At 33.9% G+C, this 16,974-nt stretch overlaps 1 protein-coding gene across 1 annotated transcript in view; it reads right to left on the bottom strand.

Annotated features, from left to right (window-relative positions):
• Positions 1–12,304, bottom strand: part of LOC124363067 (adenosine kinase) — a 43,834-nt gene extending 31,530 nt beyond the window's left edge. Inside the window, exon 1 of the mRNA XM_046818150.1 lies at positions 12,064–12,304. Within this exon, the coding sequence (XP_046674106.1) occupies positions 12,064–12,080 (17 nt within the window). The 5' untranslated portion in view covers positions 12,081–12,304. The remainder of the gene's footprint in view (positions 1–12,063) is intronic.
• Positions 12,305–16,974: the final 4,670 nt, after the last annotated feature.

Consider the following 16,974-nt stretch of genomic DNA (forward strand, 5'->3'; position numbering starts at 1 on the left):
GGGTTCGTCGTAAGGCATATAGAGATGAATTTAGCTTTAGGCATAAATTGTCAATGTGATTTGCCCAAGTTAAATTATTATTTATTGTTATTCCTAAATAATTCATGTCTTCTGCTTCTTGGAGGTCAGGGAGTTCGGACACATAGTTTTATTAGTTTCTATAGTGATTTGCTTAGTCTTGGAGCTGTTTAATACTAGATCATTGTATCTGCAATATTGTTGGGCCATATTAAATGAGATGTAGGAGTTTATTTCCAGCTGTTCAACATCCTTTTGCGCAGATAGCAGAACAGTATCGTCTGCATACATAATAGAATTTGTGTTGTTTTCCAAGAAAGTTGGCAAGTCATTTATGAATAAAATATATAGGATTGGCCCTAGGACGGAGGCTTGGGGGACACCTCGAGTCACTGGTAGACTTCCAGACCTGACAGTGTCTCCATTTCTTCTCTGTTTGACCTCCACAACTTGGTATCTTTCACTCAAGTAACTCTCAAACCATTTCAGAGCTGACTGTTGAATGCCAAGAGATTGTAGTTTGGCTAGGATTAGGTTATGGCCAAGACAGTCAAAGGCTTTACTCAGGTCTAGAAAGATACTGATGATGGTGTTGCCTTCTTCTAGGTTGTCTATAATAAATTCAACAAGGCCCATTATTGCAGTTAATGTAGCTCTTCCTTTTCTGAAACCATGCTGTTTATTTGACAGGAGATTATTGGCTTGTAGGTGAGTGAGGAGTCTAGATAGAGTTATTTTTTCTATTACTTTAGATACAGTCAGTAGTAGTGAGATGGGACGGTAGTTTGTGGCTTCGTCTTTATTTCCTTGTTTATATTTAGGATATATTTTGGCCAGTTTTAGGTTTTTCGGGAATCTGCCTTGCATAAAGGATAGGTTAGTGATGTGGTGTATTGGTCCTAAGAGTTCAGCCTCGCAAACTTTTATGATTTTGGAAGACATTTCGTCAACCCAGAGGAGGTTTTACTTGCTAGTGAGTGGATTGTTTTTTGTTTGATCTCCTTTATTGTGGTAGGGGTCATCTCTGTCATTATGGTTTCTATGTTGTACAGTGGATTATATACTATGTTGTCATTTGATATTTGTTGTTGTTTTAGGGTGTTGTCAGCAATATTAACAAAGAAGGTGTTAAGGTGGTTAGCGATTTTATTTGGGTCTGTTTCTTGTACTTTATCAATTTTTAAATGAGTCAGGCCTGGTGTTGTTTGGTTTTTAGCTGCTCTTTCTCTATTTATAATATTTTCCAGATTGCTTTGGTTTTATTGTTAGCTTGATTTATATAGTCTGCATTGGCCTCCTTCCTAAGCTCTCTGAGTTTTAGATCATAAGCTTTCTTCTTCCGGTTTGCTTCAGTCTTATCTTCTATTCTATTCCATTCTTGTGAGATTGAACTTGTCCTGCGCTTTAATAAATTCTTTCCGTAAGCTCAAGGCTTCTTCGTTGTCGTATGTATTCCTTTTAAATTGATGTTGTTTTTTGGTTTTGAATGGACAGGCAACATCTAAGGTCCTAGTAAAGGTGATAAGGAAATTGTCATAAGAGTCATCAGCGTCGTTTGATTGTGTCACATTTTCCCAAGTTTCCGTAGCTAAGAGATGTTTTAGGTTGTTTAGATTCCTTGAGCTTGTATCCCTATATGTTGAAGATGTTGAGTTGTCAAGTATTTTAGGAAGATCAGCTGTGCAGTATTAACCGGTATGATCTGAGAGACCAGTGTTACAGACTTCTACATTTAGTTTACCTGGAGGGAGGTTAGCGCAGAAAATGTCAATAGAGGAGTTAGAGGTGGCTGTGACTCTCGTTGGTGGCAGGGCAAGTCTCCTAAGGTCATGTGAGGCCAACAGCCCATTTAGTGAAGCTCGTTCTCTGTTATTGGTAAGGTTATCAAAGTTGATATCTTCTGTGACAATGATGTAGGAGTCGTTTGTATGTACTTCTGTTATAGTGTCATCTAAAACTTGGAGTGTTGTCTCAATATTGGCATTTGGTGGTCTATTATAATAGCCCAGTATATGTAAGTCTATTTTATTGCTTATTTTTATTGTTATTCCAGTTACCTCACATACCATTTCTACACTGTATTTTTCCAGGTTAAGAGAGGTATTTTTGTTGGCTAGCTTATTGTGTTTATATATAGCAACACCCTCTTTGATATATTCTGTTCTACCATATGCACACACACCACTATAATTACTGAGCCTTAAGTGACTGATGGTTTGTTGCTTTAGTCCGTGCTCAGTTAGGACCACTATGTCGGCTGGTTTTGTATGCAATAAGTGTTCTACCTGTAGTCTTTCGATTTTATTGCTTACTCTGTCCATGTTCTGATGGAAGATTATAAGTCTCTGTGTTGTTTTTTATTTAATAAGTCGTGTTCCAGAAAGTCCTTGTTCTGAATTTCTTTTCTTTTCTGTGTCGGTCTAAAAAATTACTTGTGTTGGTGTTAGCTGTTGTTTCTGTGGCAGATGTCTCTCCATCAATAGATTTGTCTGTGCCATGTACTATATTGGCATTAAGTGTCATATCATCCAAAGATATTTGCAAATTTGATGTTTGAGTTTCCTGGTTGTTGCTGGTTTGTTGTTGCAAAGTGTAGTGTTTCGAAATATCCAAAATCGAACATGAGTTGCCTCTTTCAATTAGTTGTCCCTCATAGTATTTTTTGTTTATTATTTTGTAGTGTTCTATGTGTTTGTTGAAAAACTCTTCTATGCATTCACTGGGATCTCGAAGTTTCACAGAGATTGGTGGAGATGTGACAACTGCCGTTGTAGATGAAATTCCAGTAGTGATTTGGATTTTATGGACTGTCCCCATGGAGTGATTGTATGATCCTTTAGTTTCTTTCTCTTTCTTGTCATTACGATGTGCGATTGCTTGAGCTTTTGCCACTTGCAGAGATACACTGAAATTATTTTTTTCTCGGCTTGCATTCTTTTTTGTGACTTTGGGGGAATTGCAGTAACTATAACTCAGCCTTTTTGTAGTAGTGGTGGTCACTGTCGCTGGGTTACTTTTTATATCATTCAGTTGTTCTTGAAAAGGTGTTCTATGTGGTCTTGACGGACCTTCATTTTTGTCAGCTCAAGAAGGAGGGGTGTAGTCATGGGTGATAGAGTGCTGGACTCTGAGGTATCGGTCTGTGTTCCTGAGTGTTTTACAGTTGTTAAGGCTTGTTTTGGATAAACTTGATCAATATAATTAGTTTTCTGTTTTTTAAGTTCATCTTGAAGTTTTTTAAATTTCTTTTCATAATTTAAAATAATTTGTTCCTTCTCCCGGTCCTGCTCCTCAAAAGTTTTGACTAATTCTATTTGAAATTGTTTCTCTTTGGTGAGATGATGTTCAATTTCATTTAATTTCAGTTAAGGCCAAATTTCTATTGATTAGTACGTCTTTTTCATTTTCCAAATCTTCAATTTTCATTTCATATTTATTTTCACCGTATTTTTTAAGGTCTGTAATCTGTTGTGATAGTTGGACATAAATTCAATATATTTTTAAACAACCAGTCATTTCCAATGTCATAAAGGAGTTACAATTTATAAAATAATATTAAAGAAATTACTAGCAAAATTTGAATCCACAGAACATGAAAAACATCACATTAGATACAATTAAATATTTTTGTGGAACCCATCTTACTCATTTATACCCTTTCCCCTCTATTAGCACCCCTTAAGATCTTCTCAACCTCTCTATTAGCACCCCTTAAGATCTTCTCAACCTCTCTATTAGCACCCCTTAAGATCTTCTCAACCTCTCTATTAGCACACCTTATGATTTTCTAAACCTATCACTGAGAGATACGACTTTTACCTAGCTAGTGAAGGGCCATCTCCAACACCATACCTTGCAGAAGGAATGCCTCTTATTTTAATTCGTATAAGAAAAACATTCCCTTGACAAATTCTAGTGATTGGACGATTCACTGGCATTCTATCCACATTAAATTGTGGTTTTTAATAATTTGTAATTTCAAGCAAGCACTTCATTATACTGCAATTGGATTGCTATCAAACGACTTATTCCTGTTTAATCCCATGATAAGAAGACCTGAAGTATCTTGAGTTACGATGCCATCTACACATACATGCCATCAGATCTAGCTGTACGACTTAGACACATTAAGATATTCTTCTCAACCAATTCATACAACAAAATAGTTATGTTACTATTAGGAAACCCCTTAATAATTGGTTAATAAAAATTACTTGTTCATTTTTTTGTCACAAAGTGTGTTTTATAAGTTGTTACAATCCTCTACACTGGTGAAGTGCGTAGCCACAAAGCTGCTACAAATAATATAACAATGTATAAACATCTCATATCCTTAACTAGTTAAGCCAGTTAAAATAAATAAGAATAAAAAATACAAGTTTACTCTCAATAATTAAAATATAAATATATAATGATCCTCTTAGAGAGATAAATCATTAAAAACACTAACATTATACCACATTCTTAACTACTATTGAATCTCGTACAAAATCCTAGTTTAAACTTAGCTTATTTCCTCTTTAAGGTAAAAACCTCTTTCTAAAAGATTAATACAATTCAGTGTTATTTATTTACCAACCACGTATCTGGTGAAATAATAATTGCCAGTATATTTTGAGAACCAATTATCAGCTTTACTGAAAATCTTGATTTTTATCTTAAAATATTAAAGCTAAACTTTAAACAGGAGGGCCCCATTGTACACTGCTTTGTGATAGATTTTATAAGCTGTATTCGTAAATGTAAAAAGGGAATACAGGAGCGATCTATGTGATTTTTGTAGAACTACATAGGACTAGAGGCGCTATGAAACTGGATTACAAGTGGGTCTCGGTAAGTCTGATTTCACCGCAGGTACATGTTACATTCTGGTTTACTGCTTATTAGTTGACTCCAATAGGTTAATAATTAGAAAAACTTAAAAACGCTACACAAACCCCTGAAAGATGTATATGTGTAAATAATTTCTTCAAATTCAAAAAATTACTAATCACAAAAAGTACTTGCTCCGCCGGGACTTGAACCCGCTTCCTCGTACTTGCTGGGTAAGTATGCTATCACTACACCCTAGATCCCTTATTTTATACAATTCAATTTTGTATTTGGCTTTTTCTCTCATATACGTGTTTAAATAACCAAATTAAATTATAATTTTCTTTAAAGCAATTCACATTAAAAATCTCTGCAACTGACAAAAGTCAGTTAAAGTTAATAAATGGTTGAAAGTTGAAAGTTGTTCATACAGGACAAAACTTACAAGGACTATCTCAAAACTGTTTATCAACATAAAACGCTTTTAATGCCAATATCTGAATATCCTTATGTAGATTATGTTTACGTGTGGAATTAAAACCCAATACAAATACAGTTGTACAGAAGAATAATACAATCATTATACAAACGCAAAGCAAATATATTGATCTAATCTATATATTTTCATTTTTTAAATTATATTCTTAAATTTTTTTTTTAGAATATTAATTTGAATTATTTTAATATATTATCAATAAAATAGAAAGTCATTCGTATCAGACCATTGAATGAACCTTTATAAACATCAGTGTAACACAAAGAATTTTCTTTTCTTTATCACTTGTCAATTAAAATTAATTGCATTCTTAAGAGGAACACAAGGATCTTATCAAAATTACAGATAACCCAAATGCCCCCAGAGATATCTAATTTATTCCAAACCAATATAACTTAACTTATCTTGGTACTGTGCTATAAAATAGTCAGAAATGCAGTGAATATATCTTGTCTTTCATATGATCACAATGAAATCATTAGATATGTTTCGTGTGATGTGGCATATTTCTTTGGTTTTATTATTATTCAAATGAGTGGTTTGATACTAGCTAATTCCAAATATTCTTTTGTTTGCTTACAGGATGGCAAGAAAAAGCTGTTGTCCTTTGATTTAACTCTTAGCAAATGCATTAATGTAATATTAACAACTTGGCCATATTATCTAATGTAATAAAACTAGTTTGAATCAGAACTTTTTTATGTATATTTCTGTGATTCACTGATTACGACAAGCGCTGAACTGCCAATTAAATCATATATTAAAAACTGATTTCAAAGAATTGTATTTCCTTGACATTTTCGGAAATAATTAAGTATATGTAAAATGTTTATTTTATAAGTTATTTAAAACATTAAATATCGCAGCCTCTGCCAAGTTAAGGAAACACAGGAAAAAATACTCTAGAATGTTTGTTTAATACATAAATTTCATGCAATGTAATAATGGTCCACATAATTTGGATAAACCTGCAGTAGTTTTCACTTTTAAATTGTTATTTCTTCTTTGACTTTTAATTTATTTGTAAGCAACTTGTAGGAATTGATTTAAATGTTCATAAAGTTTTAGGTACTTTATAAGTGATGTACAGTACAAATACTGAGTACATATATTAGTAATCCACTCTAGGAAAGAAACAACAGGTTGTAAAACCAGGTCAATATAACCAGGTCAGTGTAAGTTTATATAAAAAATTGAGATCAACTTTATTTTGCTTACATGATACAGAAGTACTGTACATAATAACTATCACCAATAAAAAGCTAAAATGTGTAGTTGAGCTTCATAAAAGTATTATAAAACTTAACCTACCTCATAAGTTAAAGTATATAATCTAAATTAAATAAACTTAGTTAAATAAGTTAGTTAAATTGATTTCCTACTTTATTTAAAGCAATCCAGCTGTTCTCAAAATCCAGTAACCTAACAATAAACATTAATGTTTAACTGAAATTAGTCTTATTTTATTGTTTAAAGATCTTTCCAATTAAAACTTTAAACACATCAACATTGATGGTAAAATAAAAATTAGTAAAATAAATATTGTAATGTGCCACATTTAAGAATGTAGTAAAATGCTTTCAGCGAGAAACAAGTATATTTTTACAATATAATCAGTCAGACAGCATGATTAGTACATATACCTGGTAATATGCATTTCAATAATAGTAATTATAGGATTATTAAAAATTATCAGTCATATTTTTCTGGATACGAAGGTGACTGCCAGTCTATTATGGCAATATCCACATAGTTTTATTAGGTACCTACTCAGCCTCCAAATTACGGTAAGAAAGAAAGGTTACTGAAAGCCATACAATGTAAGTTTTTATTCACATATATATTTAACAATTTAATTTTTACTCTTAGCATTTTTATTAAATTACCATATACCCCTCATCAAAGTCTATGAAAGTCCTTTCTAAGAAAAAAATTCATATCTTCAATAGAAATTCCTGAAAACTTGTATTTAAACTATCTGAATTATGGTGATTTTTAATACAAATATTTCATATATTGTATTATTGTAAAAATAATACAATAATACATCAAAACTAATGCAGTCTCTTTGTAAAAATTTGCTTTTGTGTTTTTAAGGAATCAGATTGATTGATTTGTCTATATTTGAATGTAGAGTCAGCTGTTCAATTTTCTTCTTCAAGTTGTTAATATAATCATCACTTAAAATGTTCAATCCTGGTGATGCCACGGTGGCGTCGTGCACATGTCACACCACTAGTAGAGATGATGCCACGGAGGCATCAACCACACGGGGGTTTACAAGCCAATGAATTTTTACTGTTTAGTTACAAATTGTAATTATTGCTATTCTAAATGCTTATTTGGATGTTTAAGAATACCAAATTGACCTTTGTTTCCACAAATCAGTATTTAAAATATTGATTATTTTGCATGTATACAACTTGGTAGTCAGCTGTTCTAATTAGCTGACTCGGATTCCTGCTATTTTCTCTCATGTTTCACTATTATTATTTGGGCTATGAGTGAGTATGGGAATACGATGTCAACATTATATTATTATACATTATTAGTATTATATCAAGAGTTTGAAACCAAATAGTTGGTCAGTGTGACACGTGCCCACACCATTAGTACTAGTAATACCAAGTATATATATATGGTATTTTTTTTTAAGTGATTATATTCTATAATTATAATGCTATAACATAACATGGTATAATAAAATATGCTAAAACATAAATTTGGGATTTCCGGTGCTATGCCCCAAAATAAGGCTGGGCATGAACCATTTATACGCTATCTGTAAAAACCTACTGATAATATTCAATTGTGCCATTTTCATCACAATCTTCAAGTTTAGATTTCAAAAGATTTGCAAGATTATCCTTTTGGGAGACATAATTGCAGTGCCTTAAAAACACTCTGTGCAACAACAACAGAGCTTCACACAATCCCACACAAATTTGGAAGATATTAGACAGGTATTTACTGGTCTTAAACCTAAACAGTGATTACAATCACTATCAAATGCATAACTCAACCTATATTAAAATAAAATAATTAAATACAAGGTAAGAGTATCCTACATCAAATGTCGTGTAGGCAAATAATTTAGGTCTATTATAGCTAAATTTGTTATACTATGCCACATGTTAAAATTTAATATAGTTATACTCATTTACAACTCTTTTTATTCTGAGAACTTCTTGTTACCGTCATGGTTAGGCTACATATATATTATGTAAAAATGTTTGACACTTATATACCAATCCTATTGAATAAAATGCATCATCATTGAACACGATGTTGCATATACAGACAGAAATGAAATTTTTCCAGGCCCTCAAGTGATAGGCTGAGCATTAGGGAAATAATCGAATCAAAAGTAATTGACTCAGTGTTTAACTTATTTTATGTTTTTAATGTTGACCTATGTTGATTATTTTAAAAATGTAAAAAAACTATTAATACATAATAAACCCATTAACAATTGATAATTGTTGTAAGTTTGTAATTAAACAGTTGTTTTCTCGTTCGATAATGTTTGTTTCTATAAATTTATATTTTTGTGTTCCTCATACTGATGTGGTCGGTATAATCCCAAAGTACCGCTTAATGTGTGTGGCAAGGCTTTGAGGACATTGAGAATGCTGTCACGGGTCTCTCGTCATCGAAATGATCCAATGTCCTTAAGAGCCATTATTATTGTGCGCACATCCACTACTATTTTTTTGAATATACTTTGACTGTATGGTCCCACATCACGTTTATACTAAGGACAGAACTCCAGAGTCCGGATAAAATCTGTTAGAATTGTTGGATACAAGTTGGGATATAGCTATAATGAAATACCAATCTCTGACTTGGAAAACAACCTAAATTTTAACCCCCTGCAGACCAAAAGAGACGTTCAAGATGCCAAGTTTCTTTACAAGCTTATTAACAACTTGACAGATTCTCCATTTCTCCTGAAATGTATGAATTTTAAATGCTATTGGCATACAAGATCCTTGGAGTTGTTTGAGAGAAAGCGCCACTCATCTTTCCTGGAGCTCAACAACACAATAGAGAGGATAAAATGGCTGGACAACCGCATCTCTAGTCACCTGGAGTTCTCCTCTTCCCTGGCAAGTTAAAAGCTTTTTATTAGATACACTCTGCTGTAGTTGGAGTGACATTTTTGAACATATGTTATCTTGCAAACAATATGTTCTTATGTGAATTATTCTATACAGAAAGTTTATTGTATTGTTGTTATCGATTGTTAATAATTTAGCTGTTTTCCTGTTATTTCCTTCTTGTTATCCACGCTATGTTAATGATATTTGTTACTGATTTATTAACTTCTTAAGTGAATTTTTTACTATGAATTATGTTTTTTCTGAACATATTTAGTTAGAGCTATGTATTTTGTTAAATTGTATAGTTATTATTTAACTGTGAGTCAGTTATCAATATTGTTTGAAATCAATATTTTGAACAATTGTCTTTCCAACCTCTTATAGAAGTGCATTTAACATGAATAAAGTAGCCTACCCTATATATTACTCAAATGATGTAACTTGGTCATATTCACTTGTAGGCAGCATAGAAGATCTAGGATTACACAAAGTTCATTCACTTTACAGCTTTGTACCATGTAAACTGAAGCCTTTCTGAATGATTTTATAAGCCTTAAGCCACAATTTATAGATTATCAGATCCATTTCATTTTAATATGTATTTATTAACAGGAGCAAATTTGTTACAAGTTTAGGCTACAATAAAGTGGAATATAATAACTCAAGTTACACATAAAGTTTTAGAAAAAGTTGGACTGTATAACCAAAATATTTGTGGTTCAATGATTCACTGAGAAATAAAAATTTGATGCTCAAATATAGGGTAAACTTTAATAAGCTGCCTACACTCGTTATTCAGTTGTTTTTATAAAATATTTTGACTGTTTTTATCAAATGAATAATTCGCTATTACAATTAAAATATGACTTCCACTTATAATTAAATTATAATGATTTTTAATGTACACAATAAACAACATGAAGTAGCCTAACTAACTTTTGGAGAATTTGATGGCAATGAATATAAGATTAAAAGTTTTTGGCAGGAGTGGTCATAGGAGTCGAATACTAGCAGACTGTATATTAGACCTTCTTTGTGATTGTTTGTATCACAAAGAAGTGTGTCTGTCTGGGCAAAATCCTTTCCTCCATTGGTACTTATGTGATAACATCACCACAGCAAAAATTTAATACTGAGAAACTGTTAAAAATATAATGGCCTCCAGATAATACCAAAGTACCATTATCAGTTTCCCAGATATAAAAATATAGTTAACTATAACTAAGTTACTATAACTTTAAATGCTTAATAATGTTATTTGGTTTGACATTTTTATTTTGTATTGTTTGGTGGTAGTTTATATAGTCATAATGTATTAACGCCACTGCAGCAAAAATTCTGCAGTGCTACATGGAGAAATAAAAGACATAGGGGGACAGCAAGACATCATTTGGAATCTTATTTATCAGAGTTCATATGGCAACAGAATCAGTATCAATTTACAATAACGTGACCATGGAAAGGTATGTTCATTTTTTTTTTCCTGAAAACTACAATTTTTCCTGAAAACAATAGTGAAGAAAAAATTCGTCGGCAACGAAAATCAAAGGAGTTACGATTTTTTGAAATCCTCTGAAAACTCTGTTTTTGACAGTACATCTGGCAATTTTACTGAAATCTAGTACGTTAATCCTTTCAACGATGCCTGCCCGCTGCGCAGTGCTGTGCACTGCTTGCTCTTTTAGAAAAAAATTAACTCGAGCTTCCAAAAGTCGAATCCCAGATCACGTGATGCCCCTGATCCTTAACCCTCCAAGTGTTGTTCGACAAAATTTTGTCGGTTATTTTCCATCCTTAACGCAATAATGCCCGAAAGGCATCAATATAATACAATAATATACTTTCCCCCCAGTTTATATGCACCTGTGATAATAATACTTGGCTATAAATGCCCAACCCATGAAAAAAAGTCCATTTTTCATGGTCACGGTATTGTAAATAAATACCACAGAATCATTCAATTGAAAGAAAATAAAGACAGTTTTGAATCTTTCTTGGATTCTTTATTGATCCATTTTCCACCTAAATCCTAATAAATACTCGCTTTTAAATAAAGTCTTTTGAACTTCTAACATTTTGATGTTAATGTGCTTTATTTTGTATTTTGTCACCAAAATTAGGTTTAGATTATCTGCATTCGATAACCATTAAATTTTTGCTGAGATGGCACTAATATATAAGTACCTAGTGTTTCATCACTGCTGTCGGGCAGCTGGTAAGTATTGTTAATTATCTCTTGTAGCTTATATAGGTTTAGGTTAAAGTTGATTTGTTACTTATTATACTGCAACCTTGTTACATAACTGTTATAATTATTGTAATGTTTTATTCTTGTTAATGTATTATAATTCTTGTTGTTGCACATGGTTATTATATATCGAAATTTGGTAGTATACAGAATCTTTCCATAATAACAATTGAATTATTGTAGGCGTCTTATTAAAATCTCACACTAAAATATTACCTATATAATAAATCATAAACATTAAACTATATGTAGAAAAACGACCTATTCATTTATCAAATGGTACAAATGTTTCTCATTCTTTTACTAACAGTTTAGTGACTATTATTTTATTCTGACTAGTAATTTTATCTAGTAAATAGAAGACTAAACTGGATAAAATTACTTACCTTACGTGACCGTCCATATTTCACTATCGTATTTAAAAACAAATAGCAAAGATAAGCTCAAAGTTAATTAATACTAGAATTTACAAAACTATTAATTTGTACAAGTTGTCAAAATTACTAATAACTACACTGTTAACTGAGAAACGAGGAAAAAACACGTAAAGCGGTTTCCAAACACCAACACCGACTTCAAGCATGGGCCGAACAAGACAAGTGAGAGAGCAAACAGGGAGGAAAGAATAGGTTTATAGGATCAGTGGTGTTCAAAATCCCACCGTATTTGATAAAACACTAAAACAGATGATTAACAGATGTTTTCAGCCCTAGTAACCGTTGATTAACCAACAGCAGCTTACCAAAACCAACAAGTAAGACTCCATATATTTTATACTTTCATATTATTGTCCATCTTTAAAAAAAATATGTATGTAAGATGTAATGCTTATTCTATGATCTATGGCAATGAAAACCGCTGTGAGTTTAATCAAAGATCTTGCCCATATCTTCCATCTTACACAGGTCAACGGTTGTTAACAACGACCGTGGAATATTACTGGATCTAGTTTTCTCTACCAGGATTAGACATCAGTGTCCGAAGGTCTCTTGATCGCCTTGTTCAGGTGGAATCACATCATCCAGCTCTCGATATTACCGTTCCATGTTTCAGACCAGTCACTGATAATAAACAGGACCCATATCTACGACTTTAGGAGGAGTGATCTGTTTGAGATATTTAGAGTGATTCAGGGTTGGCCGTATCCGGAAACTGAGCAACGTGATGGAGGATAGTGTGGAGACAGCATTCATTGATTTTTGTGGTTCTCTCAGTGGGGTGATCAGGGACTTGACCCCTACGAAAGTACTTGGAAAACGCAACTTCCTTGTTGGTTTTCATTAGAGCTGAAGGCACTAGTCATTTTGAAAAAGAAGCTGCACGTCAAGTTCAAAAAGTCATTAAAAGACTCTGACTACTTGGAATTTCGTAGTGTTCGTGCAAGGTGTAGGACTCTATCCGCCTCCTGTTTACAGGGACTATATACGTCGCATTGAAAACTCCATACCAAGCAATGTGAAGGTCTTCTGGGGACACATCAGGAATATGAAACGCAAGTCTTCAGCACTTTCCAACCTGTACCTTGACAACGTGACAGCGGACACCCCTAAAGGCATATGAGTGACTTGTTTGCTTCTTATTTCTCTTCTGTATACAGGCTCCCACAAACACTTCCAGTTCCTTTGGAGCTGGAAACCTCATTCCATCTGTCAGGTTTTCACATCTCATGTGAAGAAGTGGAGGAGACATTAGCTGGGCTGGATGAAAGGAAGGGCGCGGGGCCAGATTGGGATTCCCCCAGTTAGTATTGAAGTTTTGTAGTGGTATCTTGGCTCCACATGTCCACCCAATATTTCAATGCTCTTCTAACTCTGGGCATTTTCCCTAAGAACCTGAAGTCGAGCTTTATTGCACCTATTCCTGAAAAGTGGTGATCCAGTAAATGCCAAGAACTACAGACCTGTTGCAATTTCAGCCTGCCCTAGCCAAAGTTTTTGAGTCCTTGGTCTTACGTAGACTTTCATTTGAAGCCAAGAACATCATCTCTCCAGCTCAACACGGTTTTATGAAGGGAAGGTCGGCAACAACCAATCTCGTGACTTTGCAGAATGACATTACATCCTCCTTCAGATTGGGCCACCAGGTCGATTGCGTTTATCTTGATTTGTCAAAGGCTTTCGACAGGATAAGCCACATTCATCTCCTAGCAAAACTTAGGGACTTGGGGGGAGTGACTGGATCTCTCTTGATGTGGTTCGAGAGTTACCTGGCGAATCGTCTCCTCGTCGTGCGTCATGCCGGTGAGACATCTTTTGCATTTGAGGCGGTGTCTGGGGTGCCTCAGGGTTCTCTGCTGGGACCTGCCCTTTTTTCTATCTTCATTAATGACCTTCAGAATGTCGTCACATCGTCTAGCCTGTTAATGTTCGCGGATGACGCCAAGGTATATAGGGAGATATCCACACTTCAAGACTGCGCCTCTCTGCAATCTGACTTGGTAAAGTGTCGTCTCCTGTGTGTGCGGGATGGCATGGATATAAATTTCGCAAAGTGCTCTGTGGTCTCATTCCATCGCTCAGCTAGGGTCATAGTCTTCAACTACGAGATGGAGGGAATCATACTGAATCGCTCAAGTACAGTTAAGGATTTGGGAGTTATCTTGTCCTCGTCACTGAGCCCTGAACAGCATCTGTCTGCAATTACTAGGAAAGCCACTATTGCCCTCGGTCTTATATTTAGGACTTCTCGAGATGGGTTTTCACCATGGACACTTCGGGCCCTGTACGTCCAGTTGGTTCGACCAATATTGGAATACTGTTCGCCTGTATGGTCTCCCTACCTGTTGGGTCAGGGTTGAACTCGTTGAAAGAATTCAGATAAGATTCATCAGGCTGATTGGGGTTGAGACTTGGATTTGCCTACGACGGGGTTTCCTGTTGAAGATCTGCAACGCCACTTTGGGCTCCTACCCTTGAGCGCCAGACGCCAAATTGCTGACCTGATGTTCTTGAAGAAGATTTTGTCGTCGTCTTGTGATTCCCCGAGACTTTTAGAGAGGATCAATCTTCGTTGTCCCCGACCATCTTCAAGATCTGTGCAGCTTTTCGAGAGGGAATTCCTCGCTACGAACTATGCGTACAACAGTACAATACCGAGAATTCACAGGTTGGGAAATGGTCTTCCTGCGCATATTGATTTGTTCAGCATGTCCGACACATCATTCAAGAGGGAGGTCACTAAATATCTCTCTGGCCACACGTGAAACTCTGACACTGAACGTTATATTTTGCTTGCTGTTTTTTTTTGTTTTTGTTTTTTTGTTAACACTTTTGTTTATATTTAATGGGCATCAAAACCCTGCATGTATTGTCGCATATTGTATATTTCACTGAATAGAGATGGTTTCTTGTGAATGTTATATATTTGCTTGCTATTTTCTTAACACTTTTGTTCATATATTATTATAATAGCATCAAAATTTGCATGTATTGTAGCATGTTTTATATTTTGCTAAATGGAAATGGTTTCTTGTGATTTTTTTTATATATATCAATGAACATAGGCTACGCTAATCTTTATTTTTTTCTTTCGTATTGTATTTGTTCATATGCATATGTATGTCTCAGTAGTATATAAGTAACACTATATTTTATACGCTACCGGTACTTTAATTAAGTCTTTTTTACGGTTCCACCTTCATGTTGCACTTGTTTATGAACTATATTGCTGTTGTAATTTTTCTTTTTATTCACGATGTTGATGTTATTTGGCACTTGTTTTGCTTATTTTTTTGCTTCTGTTTTGCTTTAGCATGTATGCATGTAAACTATTTATGTAAGTTGTTTATATCAAGCCTCTTGTATTTTCTCAATACCTATAACAAATGTGAAATGGTGTTTACCGTATGTAAATAAATAAATAAATAAATAAATAAATAAATAAATACGTATGTAAATCTTACTTAAAGGTAACTCTCATACCACATTAGGTATTTTGCTCTCATAAAGTTGTTTATTTCTATTAGACCGTTATCAAAAGAAAATTTGTATCCTTTTTATTTATTAAAAGTTGGTTTTAAAAGTAGCTAGGTCTACTTTTGGAGGGTAATAGAACTCCCATGCGTGCACTTAGCATAAGCTATATTAATTTAGTGTAAGATGAGAACTATAATATACATTATTGTAATTTATCAATCATTGGAAGTAAAAAATTGTAGTTTGCTTGCTTGGATAATCCAAATATAATTGGCTATAAGTACACCCGAAGATATAAGATCGGTTGTTTTTTCAAATACAGAAGTCTGAAATTTTACAAATGAAAAAGCTATCAACAAGAAAACTTGAACTACTTAAATGCGTGATTAGATACTCTAGCCTTGTTAGATAGAATTAAACAGAATCCGTACCATTCCTAACAAAATTCGAATAACGATATAAACATTCCACACTAAGATTGAGAATCTTATTTCTAAATAGATTGTGTGGCAGTTGAGAGTGAACAGTGAGCTTGGTAATCTCTATATGGAAAGAACAAAGGGTGAAACTTGGTTTAAGAAATGCGTTTTTTCAGGCAAGAGGATGCTTATGTGCCACAGATGGATTTTTATTCAATATACGAGTTGTTATGTTTTCTAAACCACTGGTCTCTGACTCCACCTTAGAGTCTTGCCTGAAAGACCTTTACGATCCAAGGTGTGCCGTGATGCACAGATTGGGCATATCGTTGGTACCATTATATGCTTTTTGTTCAGTGGAAGAATTCTCACAAAATATTATTGTTCTTTACTTACGACTGACAATGCAATGTATTCTGATCCGAGAAGAGCATCAAAAGTAGAACTCGATAACTGCAAAATGCAGCTTGCCAGATATGTTAAAAAGTTTAAACCAAGCAAGTTTTGGAAATATAATAACCATATTCGTTAGTATTCTATCTCGGTTCCAACTGTCTACATTAGAGACGAAGTTACAGTTTACACCACTGTGCTGTGCTCATAACACGAAGAGTACTTTGTTTCTGTATATCCGTATGAAGAACAGTTGTGAGAAGAACATGGCATGATGAAAATGTCAGAATGTAACATCGAATTTCTACTGTATTGGTAACTAATTTAGCCATCAAGAACCTGAAAATTTACTAATCCTGTGGTGGTATTGACAATAGTTCTTCAAAGTCCTGTACTCGTGTCATTTTTGGGGTTTACTGATAGAATAGTAGTCTTCCATGTAGAGATTGTTACACCGATTCCAAAACCAAAAACTCAATTCCAAAAATGCCTAGAAACTCTATTTTATGTATATATATAGCAGTATTTATATATGTGTGTGTGTGTGTGTGTGTGTGTGTGTGTGTGTGTG

Source organism: Homalodisca vitripennis, chromosome 5 (genome assembly GCF_021130785.1).
Source record: "Homalodisca vitripennis isolate AUS2020 chromosome 5, UT_GWSS_2.1, whole genome shotgun sequence".
Classification (NCBI taxonomy): Eukaryota; Metazoa; Arthropoda; class Insecta; order Hemiptera; family Cicadellidae; genus Homalodisca; species Homalodisca vitripennis.